The sequence below is a fragment of the Ricinus communis genome, chromosome 6 (assembly GCF_019578655.1).
Source record: "Ricinus communis isolate WT05 ecotype wild-type chromosome 6, ASM1957865v1, whole genome shotgun sequence".
Lineage (NCBI taxonomy): Eukaryota > Viridiplantae > Streptophyta > Magnoliopsida > Malpighiales > Euphorbiaceae > Ricinus > Ricinus communis.
Window position 1 is genome coordinate 24,555,921 of NC_063261.1, and position 14,434 is coordinate 24,570,354.

A 14,434-nucleotide genomic window follows, 5' to 3' on the forward strand; every position below is an offset into this window, starting at 1 on the left:
GTTAATGGTATTATAAAATATATAATTATTTTAAAAAAAAAAAGAAAGATATAAATATAAAAGTTGAGAATTAGAAGATGAACATGACTTGATTTCTAAAAAAAGGAATAAAAATAGATCTGTAAGCTACAGTTTGCCAAGTGGCATGTGAGCTAAAAGATGAAAGAAAAAATAGTACAAGTACCACATTACACTCACTCTTAGATTAGATGGAATGGAAAGTGGGTATGCAAAAAGGTCACCTAAATTCTCAGTTACTCATATACTCATCATCATCTTCTTGAAATTCAGTTTTCTTTTTTTTTTTGATTTAAATTTTAACACAGCCCATGTCATTTTCCTTACAAGCTACAATACAAAAGAATAAAAGAATCCAACAACCACCTCTCTCTCTTAGCTTGCCATAAACGCCTTCATGTTCTTTCTTTCTTTTTTAATTTTTATTTTTAAATCTTAATTCCTTTTCTTGCATAAATAGATACAAAATCCTTACATCACCACTCATTTCTCTTCTTATTCTAACACCTCTTCTCTCTTCTTGTTGTTTCCTGACCAAGAAAAACAGTAGCAAACCATGTCTGCTGATCTTGATTTCCGTCAGGATTTGACGAGAATTCAAGCCCCTTCGGACGAGATTCCTGCCCTACAGCAGCCTTGCAGCTCTGCGGATGATCAGATAGGCCTTGTGATTCAAGGAAATGGAGGAGAGAGCAATGAGTGTCGAACTCCCACTTCCAAAGAACACAAGATTCCTCCCGTTTTGAGCTGTCCGCCGGCGCCACGGAAACCCAGGAGGACGCCGTCGTGTAAAAGAAAGCTGTCGGAGTTGGAATTCATTAAGATCGTGAATCACGAAGAAGTCGACTCTTTCTTCCGATCAAGTTTTGATGCTCCTGCAAAAAGAAGATGCCCTTGTAAATGAAACGCCGGCATTTCACATAGAGAATCATGTTCTTTCTTTCTTTCTTTTTTCCATAATTGTTATTCTTTTTTTAGTCTCTCAAAATATGCAAGCAATTATCATATTGATGATCACTTGTAAGGATCATCGCTGGTGAAAACAATGTATTTATTACACGATCATGTGAGATATATATGGAACTTATAATTCCAGACTATATATGGGTCTCAATTATTGTCTATTATATAAAGAATTTTCATATCCAATGAAAATGAAAATGAAATTGAAATTGAAATTTTACCCATTCATTGCTTGTACATGTCCAATCAATTTCGATGTGTTTTAATTTGGTTGCAATTTCTTTTGTTTGATTTGGCTGATATTTTACCTTTAATTTGTTGGGGTAGTTTCAGATCAAAATATCCTGAAAAAGTACAGGATTTGCTGAGGAAAGAGAGGATAGGGTAGATAAGGTTTGGTTGCTTGTTTTGTTTTAAAGATTAAACAAAAAGACTGCTACTGTCCACAAGTTTCATACATCATTAACAATAATTCTCTGTAAATCTCAGCAGACTATTTGGTTCAGAAACTTTACAAAATTAGTAGCTATTTTTATTTAATAGCTATATAGTACTCAAAAACTAATATCCGTTTTAGCATCTAATTACACCAGCTTTATTTTAGAGTAATTTTTTTTATTAGCTGATAGTTTAATTTTATTTATTTATTTAAACAATATTATTTCTATTAAAATCTATTAATAATAATTTACTTTAAATTGATCTCATATAATTAATTATTTATAATTATAATAAATAATTATTATCTTAAAACTAAACTTATTAGTTAAATAATTATAATATTTAAAATAAGAAATTTTTAGTAGTAGAATATAAATTTTAATCTCAATTGTTAAAATAATTTTTATAAATATTTTTAATAATAAATATAATTGAGCAACTGAACAAAATTTACTATAATAGCTTTAACTATTATAAGCCACTTTTATTAATTTACATAATTAAAAATAGTATAATAAAAAATATATATATTTAAATATAAATTATACTTTTAATGGTCATTTAACTTACTAACAGAAACTGCAAATAAAATTTTCAGCTATCAGCTATTAACTATCGACTATGTCTAATTAATTTTTTAATTAGTCATAAGATTTTGTAAGACGTGGATCTGTTGATTTCATTGTTGAGGATTTTATTTTGCTCCTTTGTTTGTTTGGTGAGTTTTGTGTCCTTTGGGACACTTTAATTACTCCAAAATTCATTCGGATGTATTGAAAATCAACTGTAAATTTGTCTACGGTAAGTATGGTATTAATAAAACCTTATCATGTATAAGAAAGAAAAGAAAAAGAGGGTTGATCTGTTTTATGTTTGGGTTTGACATGTTATGTCTTGAGTGTTTGAAACGGCTTTGGGATCAACAAAATTGAATTTTATTTTCTGAGGGACTTTAGAGAGAGAAAAAGAAAAGAGAGGGAAAGAGAAGAAGGCCTTTGTACTTATCAATGAACACAAATTTAGACAATGTGGTATGCTATGGCTGTTAATATTCAATGTGTGATGTCCTTTTGTCTTTTTCATGATTTGACAAAATTATTTTTCATGTAATTGTCGTTACTCTTCATCAACCAAAAATATATACTTTTCATTTACATACTAACAAAAAATAATGTTGTGTGTATTAAAAATTTGAAATCTAAATCAACTACAGGGGGAAGACGTGAAAAACCTAAATAGAATACGGATAAAATTATTTTATGAATTTGATTTATCATATATCATTAAAAAGTTTATTTGATAAAATAATAATATTTTATTTTATTTTTAAATATTAACTTGTTACATAACTGAGATGGTTATAGAAATTTAAAATATATATTTTTAGTATACTGTTTAAATATAAAAATATAAAATATATATTATCCGTCAAACAAAACACTGAAAAGTATTCTAATACTTTTTTATTTACACTAAAAAAAATCAATACATTTACTACTAGTTCAGCATTCATGGATTTAAGTTTAAGAAAATCAGGTGTATAATTTTCTCAAAATGATAATTTTTCTTTTTACTTTTCAATTTTTTGCATTCTAAATATGTCTCTAACTTGTATCGATTAGTCAATTTAATACTTTAATTTTTGATTTAACCTAACAGACATTTTTAACTTTTAATTTAACCAAACATTTACCTGAATTTTATTTTTTTTAATAATATCTAAACACTTTCGAATAATATACATGGACATATTGAACAAAGATATATATTAAAAAATATTAAAATATTACAGAAAAATAATTTTAAATATCTGTTAGATTACATCGAAAATTAAAATATTAAACGACTAAATATATACATATAAGTGACTTCTTAGGGTATGTCAGTGGTTAATTTTTAGAGATTTTTTACTACAAGAATAATAATTTTCATCTACCCGAGTTGTGATATTTAAAAAGAAATTTATTTAAACGAAGAATATATATGGTGGCATGACCACTCTAAGCCTATAGGTGAAGAGACTTAAATACAATCACAGAATTTACATTTTAAGTAAGATCTTAATGAAATTTATTTTACTGACAAATATGTTACTATAAAGAGAGAGAGGTTCAGACAAATTTGGTTGGAGATATAAATCTTTTGCAGCTACTGTGTGTATATATATATATATATAACAATGGGGTTCTAACTTCAAAGAAGACCTTGTATTAAACTCCTGACAGAATGAAATTTCTGAGACCAGGAAACCTTCCTCGAGAATGGAAGTTCATCACTAAACAATTGGCCCTCCTTATACTATGATTTCTGTTGCGTTTTAACCCTAAATCAATTCTTTTATTATGAGCCTTTTTTTTTTTAGAAAATACTTTTTTGTTTTTCCAAATTGAATGTAGCATGTGATAGTGATGTATATATAAATAGATCCAGGGTTGGAGTGTGGTCAATTATGACCAGAGGAGCATGTGTTAAAGATTCTTGCATTGCTAAAATAATAAAGTATTCAATGATTTTTGTGAATTCTAAAGTAGTAACCAATTAATCAAAGTGATAATTAATTATGGGTAATTGTTTGACTCAAATTCAATTATTACATTATTATTTAATATCATATCATATAAACGGGTTTGGTTTGGTTCTATTTTATGATTTTCATCTGAATATTAGTCCCTGTCGTGCTTACCTGGAGTTTCAAGAAATATTATATTATAAAAATTATAGTAAATAGTTAGTATAATGTATATCACTATTAATACAAATTTAAATTTAAACTTGATGTAAAATAAAGTTAGTTAAGTTGGCACTACACTTTAATTAGATTCCACGTGGCATCTTTACATTTGTCAATTTTCTTTTGTTACTCAAAATATGAAAGGCACCAACTAAGTTCTGTTTGGCTAAAAACATCAATAATTTGCATGAAATGTCTTGACTATCAATGTACCTAATAATGTCTTGCTCCTCTTTTTGGCTAAATAGTTAACAATGCATTATATTTGCACATGTTAAGCTTATACAATTTTAGTTTGTCTAACATTCACACATGCACTTTCTATGGAAAGTGTAGATAGGTCCATATTCCACTTGGAAAGAAGAGATTTTCCAATATTGAGCCCTAATTCAATGTGTAATGATGCATATGCTATGGGAATTGGCTACATTTGAATCGCTTTCCAAATGCTATATGGTGGAACAAAATATTGTTAATCATATTATACATTTTACAAACATATTAGTGTTATAACACATGAGTATTTTTAAATAAAACATTATACCAATAAATTGAAAAGAAAGAAAAAGAAAAATAGATTTTGACATAATAATTTTTAGGGTGTATTTATTAAAATTAAATAAAACTATTTTAAATAAGTTGATGAGAATTAATGTTCTTTGTCTTTTAATCATAACAAACTATTATAAGTATTACAACTTAATGAAATTTATCAAAATAAAATACCGATGAATCTCTAATAGAAGTCTAAATGAGTCCGGCCAACTCTCAAAATATTCAAAATTAATTCAAAATATTTGAGATGATGTTAATCGATTTAAAAATGATGTTAATTGACACTATAAAAAATTAACAGTTTACAAAATTAATTATACTCGAATTGACTATCCAGTAGAATTTGAGTTTGAGTTTGAGTTACTCAAATAATTTAATAAGAAAAAATTATACTCGAATTGACTCGCACGTACAAAATAAACTTCTCATAGTAAAAATTAAAATTTAATAAATAAAAACAATCAAAACAAAAAAAATATGAGATTTTCAATTTTTTAATATATATATATATATATATATATATATATATATATAAGGAATTCTGGTAAATAAAGGGTAGATGTATTTTAAAAGTTTTTAATTATAAGTTTGAAAGGATGACATATAGACAATTTCAAAAACAAATATGATGGTGGCAATATCCTTACCCTTGGAAAATTAGTGCATACTAATTGATGAAAATTAATTAATGGGCCATGGGGAAATTTTAAAGATGACCCAAGATCCAACATTGGCTAGACAATTAATAATTATAGAACAAACAAATGGTACTAATCAATGAAATGATACTTTGGCCAAATAAGAAAAAAAGAAAAGGAAAATGTCTGCTGAATTGTCATCCAAATGAAAATGACACAAAATGGGCATGCAATGCAATAAGCGTATATTCAAAGCATAAAATAATTGGCTATAGCTATAGCTTCAGCTTTACGTGTTAATACCATGTTACCATGAAAAAGTAAATATTATTATATAATAATAAAATAAATAGATTTTAAAAGGAAACATTAATAAATTCTCATTTTCTGACCAAAAATTAATTAATTAACAGGAAAAGTAAGGCTTTTGACGGAGCTTAAAACTTAAGTTACTCTTTATTTATATTCGTAAAATTGTTAATTGTTTTTTTTTTTTATAATTTTTATTGACGGAATATATGATAAAGAGTCGATCCCATTGTGACAGGGAATCTAGTGGAAGGCAGAAAGTAAGATTAGAAGATTGCTTCTGCTCTTTCATGTCACTGAAAAGCATGGAACAAAACCTGTCCAATCAACAACTTAGAGACACTGCAGAATCTTTCTAATTCATATATATATATATATACACATTTCTTTTTATATTTTCCCTCTTATTATAGAAAATCGAATTTAATGGTTACTGGATTTTGATCCTGTTTACATTTATTTAAGCCCTTTAGCCAAATGACTTAATCAGTAAAACAAATTCAGTTTGGTTGTTTAACTTAATGTAAATTAAATTTCTATCAAATTAAAACATATTTTTAATTTTTAGCTTTACATATACACAACTTGCTCTGAGATTTGCCTTATTATATGTTTCTATTCTTATATTCTAAAAAATAGTATTTTTTACTTTTATATTTATACACCGTACAACAAATTCAATAAAATAATAATTTTATTAGTCAATTGGTAATATATAAATTATGAAATTAGTCAAAGACTTTCGTAAAATAACAATATAAAAACAACCCTTAAAAAGAAAAAAAGAATATAGAAATGTATATAACAGGGCAAACCTCAGGCATGTTTGTGTTTATTCAATAGTAAAACAGTATTAGGATTAGTATCTAGAACTTCCCCATGATGAGGACCAAACAATATTATGTTGGTATATACATATATTGAACAAGAATATAATGCACCCTGTCCTTTGAAAAACTTACATTTTTAATACTATATAATGGGAAGCAATTTTATATGCATATCTCCTTCTAAAGTAGCAATGGACCCTTTACGTTTTATTATATAGATTATCGTTTTATCTCCTTGAGTTACAGTCCTAACTTGGCCTCTGCTAAAATTAAAAGCTGGTAGCTCCCACTCTTGTTAGCCTGAGAGTGAACAAGACAAAAAGAACATGTAGATATAAATATATAAATATATACTTCATATGTAAATCTTGCATGAGAAGAGAAACATATAATTAGGAAAAAGGAGGAAGCAATCTAAAAGAGAATGGTCTTAGCAGCAATTCATATGGGACGGAAAAAGCATATTTCTTTAGCATATTTACAGGTCGAAATGATGACTTTCATGGATGTTAGTTATGTACTTAATTCTTGCACAAGCAACAGATTCATTAGTTGTTACTTTGCTGCAGTGGGGTACCCATTGCCACATTCTCCCCCCTAAAGCGAATGAAGTTAAGATGATTTTGTGACCTAAAAAGATGGTCTAACCGTTCAGTAAATATAAACAGTTAAAGCTGCTCTATATTTTCATACATATATGTGTAAGCAGAAATAGAATCATATTCTTTAACCGTCTCTCCCTTAAGTATGTATTTGGGTTTTTCTTTCTTGCCGAAAGAAAAGATAAAAATTGGAGAAAGAGGACAAGTTTGTGGGAAAAGAAAGAAAGAAAAAAAAGATGTGTGGAAAAGTGTAAGAAAAGTGATCTCAAAATCCATCATTTTGTCACTGAAAACACATACCTTTTGTCTTTGTGAGGTAAGACACAAGAGCGTTTATCTCTCAAAATCAGTTCTTACTGAAGTATGTTTTTCATATGTAAAAGAATCCAATTTCTCTGAATCCAAGGTGGTCACATTTTGTCCTTTACCTCTAATACAGAAAGGATCTTATAAGCAATTGTAAAATTATAGCTCCGGCTTGGTTTGGTTGGTTAAAGAAAAGTACTCTTTTTCTTTAGTAAGTTAAAATTATTAGTTTAATAAGCAATTGTCAAAAATATACTTTGTATTTAAAAATCATAATTTTCTTAAAAGAATTAGTAAAAGTAATTTAAAGAATAATGATAAAAATTTATGACTTGAAGCACTTACATTAACTATCAAGAGCGTGTAGGGACAATAAAAATCTCTTTTAGCTTAACTTAAGTCTCGAATTCGAGGTTTGGATATGCAGCTGTTAAAACTCGAGATAGTATTTTATAATCCATAAGACATATATTTAATAAGGAGAACTTACAATTTTTTTTTAATTAGGTGTTAGTACTATTTTGGATATTTGTACAAAAATATGGTGGCAATTGTCTCCCTTGTGTTCATCAACAAGGCTTCCCACCGCCCCCACACTTCCTCCCACCACTCCTCATATTTCAATTAAAAGATACATCACCTATCGAGTACGCATATGGACTCAATGCTGCCTTCGTAACTCATCTAATCCTAACATGGTTCCAAGCCTTTTGTTTTGTTGTTTCGATAGAAGTAAGAGAGGACAGTGCTATACAACATGAATTCCCTGTACTAAATATTAAAAAAAAAAAAAACAATGACTTGAGGGATTAAAAAAAAGTGTCCAAATTGAAGAAGTGAATTGATTGATATGGAAAGTTTTATAAAGGTTTGGCCTTTCAATCACTTGGGTCACATTAGATTTATGAGTTTAAGCTTGTGGTTCTTCTTCCTTTATAAAGAATATTTTTCTATCTACATATTTTCATAATTAATATAATTAATTTAGAGTATATCGGATAGAATTTTTATGGATGGTAAAATATTATCTTAACAATTTTAACATAATTATATCATCAAGGCTTGAACTTAGAACCTTAATTAAACTATAATAGTTTTTTATTATTTCATCTATAAATTTTTATATTTTTTTTATAAATGATATTTAAGTGATATTAATGTACTCGGACGAAATTCCAACATTTTTCCATATTTTCATGTCCAACTCCAATTGGCCTTTCTTTTTGTTAATAGCCCCATGAAGGCTTGGTTTTCTCTTGATGACCGAGTCTTAGACTTTTATAGATTAAAGATATTCAACCCAAGGGATACACTTGCCAAGCTTATGGAACTAGAGTCTTAGGCATATAAAAGATAAACAAAATGAAATTACAATTTAAGAAAAAATACCCAAAAAAAGTATTATATAAATTTATTGTTTTATAATTTTTAGTATGTTTCTTTTCAAATAAAAAAGACATATAGTTATAAAAGTCTTGATTTACAATTCAGCTATATTCATTCCGGTCAGCCTTCATTATCTCATTATCTGCATTTGATATATAGGAGATGTCGTTTGATCAAAAATCAATCTCATCATATCAGTAACTTCTTAAACCATGATTTTTTATAATCAAATAATGAAATTATGAGTTGTTAAAGTCTAAACTCATATTATCATATACAAACAAAATAATAATGGTGGTTGATCAGAGTGGAGCTGACTAAATCCTTGTAAATCGAAAAAAATATTTAACAACGAATACATTTTCTATCACAAATTTGTCATATCTCTTCTTGTTGTAAATAAAAACACATAACATATATTTTTTATCTTTGTACTTATCGCTACAGGTAATAATAAGCATTGTATATAACAACTAATGACTTGGCTAAAGATACATAGGCATTCAGTTCTTGATAAAGATAAATTTATCGGAGTACTTAAAAAGGTTTCTTGCAATTATCACATTTTTAGATGATAATAAGCATTTTGCAATTATTGTTGTGGACCTTTAGGTTCCACGTAAATACATAACTAGTTCTAACACTAATTAATTTTAACATATTTTAAGCTTTTATGTGAAAGATACTTACCAAAAATTAAATTGAAAAAACTGTGAATTAAAATCAAGACACAACTCAGTGTTCCAACGACATTGCCATGTCTTTATTTTCTCAAATTATTTTTCATGCACAAATTTTAATACAATTCAAATGGGGATAAATTATATTATGGATTGATTTTTTCTATCATATGTTACATGGAATGACAATTCAATAGAAGATAACATATGAAAAGGTATATAATAATATGAATGGTCACTAAACTTTACACTTAATTTTATCATAGTAACAAAATTTGAAGTTATTTCATTTTAATTATTCTATTTTAATTTTAGTTATGATTCACTCACTATGCCAATAAAAAAAACTGATATTTCAGATTTTTTCTGTTAATTACTCTTTTTTTCATTGGCTATTTTTGTCACTTAATTAATTTTTTATTTATAAAATAACTAAATCAAAATACAATTAAAGTTGAATGATTGAAACAAAATAAATCAAAATTTGATAATCAAAATAAAATTAAATATAAAATTCAATGAACATTTATATCTTTATTTTATGCTACAATTTTTTTTCAAAATACGGGATTAGAGATGTCCATGTTGTATCAAACAAGGCCATATACATCATCATGGCATATTCTTGAGTTCAAGGCTCAAGACTTCAAATCCGGATAACATGATCTAGAGTGCAATAATGTTTGAAGAACGTCCGAACAAGATTTTGGATTTGGAGGAAAAAAAAAAAAAAAAGACAAAAAGAAGTTTCTGTCTGTGAAAGAGAATTTAAACTAAAAGTAATGGAGGAGCCTAATTTTTCAATGAGTAGTGTTTGGACCACCAACACCATTTGCAGCCATGTTATTTCCCTCAAGAGTTCAATATGGCATCATTAATATTTGTAATAATCATGTGGAACCCCACAAAGGGTGTGATTTGGGCAAGGCATAATACCTAATTTCTTTATGGATATAATAAGCAGTTAATTTGGGCTGGTGACAATCTCCAACTCTAATAAAAGAAGCAAAGAACTTCTCCATCCATTTGTGAAAGAATATGGAAATCTCTTTTAGTGATATGCAATGAACTTCATGCAATCAGAGCCACCACTATTTGGGGTTTTTCTTTTGTTTCTTATTTTTCATGCCTCTAAAAGTTTTGCAAATTGACAGAATCCTTTCACATGCGATTGGGCAAATGACGAAAAAGTAGTTTAATACCCATAATTTGTACTAAAGTTTATTAAATATTTTATTAATAAATTAATTATATTATACTTATAAATTAATTTTATAGCTAAATATATAACTTATATAATAATTATATTAATTATTTTTATTTAAATTATTATAATATTTAATATAAACTAAATAGTTAATAGAGTATATATATTAAATATTTTATATTGATATTAATTTGTATATTAAATTTAAATATAATAATTATATTAATATATATATAAAAGTAGACATTCTTGCAATGGAGTCAACCAGTTTTAGTTTATATTTTCGGTTCTAGCCAGTTTTAACTAATTTAAAAAATAAAAAATTAATTAAAATAAATTACTTTTTACGAATTGGATTTGGATTGGATAGTCTCGGTTCTAGTTGAAGAGAAACTGACCTTGAACCAGTCATTTAGTTCTGAATTGGTTTCAATTTCTTTTGACCAGTCCAATTTTATTTATCTAATTTATAAATTCTTGACTTGAATGTCAAAAATTAATATAGATAATATTAGAATATATAAAATATAAAAAGAAATAAAAAATCATACTTAAATTTTAAAATTCATTATTAATTAAAAATAAAATTGAAGTATAAAAGCATAAAAAAATGATGCAGTTTAAGAAAAATTCCAATGGCTTCAATACTTTCTTATTAATTTTTTTTATTTTATTCTTTAGGGCTGTTTATAAGTAAAAATATATAAAATATTATAAAATTATATAATGGTTAGACTTTTTTTTACAATGAATAAATAAAAAGCTAAAACTGAATTATCGAAAAAGAAAAAATAAAAAGTATAAATAGATTAAAATGAGTAAAACCATAAATGAATATGTTGAATAATTAAACTACATTAAAGAAAAAAATAAAAATTTATTAATGTAACTCAAAATTAATAAATTAAAATATTAAAATTAAAAAATATATCACATATCATATATATATAGAGAGAAAGAGAGAGATAGAGAGAGAAAGAAAGAGAGAGAGCCTATATGAAAATAGAATAACTAAATAGATAAAATAAAATAATAACAAAAGAAGTATACTTAAAATTTAAAATTTAAGAAGTTTTTATTATCGCAATTGTAAATTAAAAGAGAAAAGAATAACTTTTTATAAACCAGTATTCATAAAAAAGTGACAGTTATCGTATTTTTGTAATCCTAAGTGGCAAGCTATTGTTAAAATATTCTCTTTGTTTCAGCTTTAATATATATTAGTCGTTTATCCGTGTGTTCCACAATTATTATTATTATTTTGATTATAAAATTAAGTTCATAGATATAATTTAATAAAACTTTTGATATTTAATATTAATTTATAATAATTTAAAAAAACAGCAAACTAACTATTTTTAAATATTTTTAATTTTTACAAATTTAAAAATATTATTAGTGCAAATAAAAATTCTTTTAAATTGATAATACTATTTTTAAAAATAAAAAATTATTATAAAATTAAAAGATTAATTTATTATTGAATATAATATTAAAAATATAATTTAAAATGCTATTTCCTAGAATTAGAAATATTATCTAATTAGAAAACTAATTTATAAGTTAATATTATATTAAAATATAATTGATATGCTATTTCTTAGGATAGAATTAGTATCATTAAGAAAATTATTTATTAGTTAATATAATATTAAAATATAATTTATAAATTAATAATAAAAAATTATAAAGTTATACATAAGTTTGAGTCTCAAGTGTCAAAAATAAAAATACATGTCAAGTAATAATTTTATGTGTCAAATCATAAATTAATAAAAAAATATAAAAATATACACAAGCTTGAATCTCATGTGTTAAAAATAAATACACATATAAAAATAAAAGTTTATACATCAAAAATTAAACATACATATAAAAAATTCAGATTTCAGAAATATATATATATATATATATATATATATATATATATATATATATATATATATATATATATATATATATATATATATATATATATATTCCACCCTTTATAATTAACATGTTGTATATTGATGATAAAAACTTATTAAATATTATATTATTAATTTATAAAATTAAATGAATTTGTAAGAATTATTAATTAATATAATTTATTAATTTATTAATTATTAAACATAAGAGAATCGGCTGTATATAACAACTATTTATATGTCGCGGCTTTAAGCAAAGTTAACAATTATATGCTGAAAAATTAACTAAATTATAATAAATACGGAAATTTTAAATTTATGAATACAACCAATATTATTAGTATCTATGAAAATTATAAAAAATCATTGATTGTATAATCACTCTGAGATAAAACTTTTAGGACTTGGTCATTGAATATATATTTAAAAATGAAAGATTCAGAAACAATAATCATATGATAAAAATAAATTTTCTCATAAGCATATAAAATAGCATAAAAATCAAAATCAATGGTAATTCAAGAGTATACTAAAAGCATAAAAGTTAAACGAAAAATCTCTAATTTGTTGATAATAATTTAAAAGATGTATCAAAGGTATAAACGTCACTCAAGTAGAGTTATAAAAGTAATAATTTAGCATTCTAAGTGAAACATTTAAATAAATTATTTTTATTCATTGTTTTAAGTGATTTTTAGTTTAAATATTTTTTATTTGAATTTAAGAATAAAGTCCAATTTGGCCACTTATCTTATTGCTTTGGTTCAATTTAGCTATTTTTTTAAATTTATCGATATTTTAGTCTAATTTTTTACATATTTAATTTAAATTGGCCATTTCTTTTATAGAAACGAGAGAGTAAATTACATTCTCTAAAGAGAGAGTGGATACAATAAAATATTAACTTTCATATTAAATTAAATTATTTAAATTAAAAAATATACATTGACATTTAAACAAAATACAATAAAAAAATAAATATTGCTATTTCCAGTATTTTAAAGTTTTTTTAATAATGACGGTGAAGAAAACAATTATGGTGGTGGTGGTGCCAAAGATAGTGGAAGTAGAAGCGGTTTCAACAAGAATAATGGTGGTAATAATTATTTATTGCTATATATTAATTGTATTAAAATTATAAAATAAATTCTTAATATTATTATAAATTCTTAATTATTTTTAAATTCTTAATTATTTTTATTTTCAAGAGAAAGTGACTCTCACTCTCTTATCTTTTTCTAAAATAAAATTAGTTTGAGCCAAATATATAAAAATTTGAACTACAAAATCTATAAATTTGAAAAAAAAATAAATTCAAAGTGTATAGAAAGTTCATGGCCAAATTAAACTTTATTCCTTAAATTTATATAGCAGCACACATATATAAAAATATAAGTATCCGGTCTGTTTAATACCTCATCAACGTTAACATTATAAATGTTAATTATGACTATAATATTAATTTTGCAAAATAAAAATGTCCAAGTTGTAATTAATAGAATCTTGAAATTTTATTATCTAGGTCTCTGATGCATGTCCTTATCCATACATAAAATCGATAGATAATTGACATATATTAATTAATTTTAAATAATAAATTATATGTCAATCATTTAATACTAAAATATAAAATACTAATAAATACATATTATTTTCTTATTTATTTTGATAGGTAAGAATTTCTCTAAAAAAATTTGTATTCAACTATTTTTGCAGTCCACCTCATATTATTGTGTTATGCTTGAGGTTTTCTTTTCTTTAAATATATTTTTATAATTTTTAAAGAAATATGTATAAAATGGGAAATTGACATAAATATTTGAAAACACCTGCTGCATTTTTTTGGTACATACTTGGG

General features: G+C 24.9%; 1 protein-coding gene across 1 annotated transcript; it reads left to right on the plus strand.

The window, feature by feature from the left end:
* Positions 1-574: 574 nt before the first annotated feature.
* Positions 575-922, plus strand: LOC125370325 (cyclin-dependent protein kinase inhibitor SMR1-like). Its single transcript, XM_048375360.1, has one exon. The coding sequence runs from the start codon at positions 575-577 to the stop codon at positions 920-922; it is 348 nt and encodes a 115-aa protein (XP_048231317.1).
* Positions 923-14,434: the final 13,512 nt, after the last annotated feature.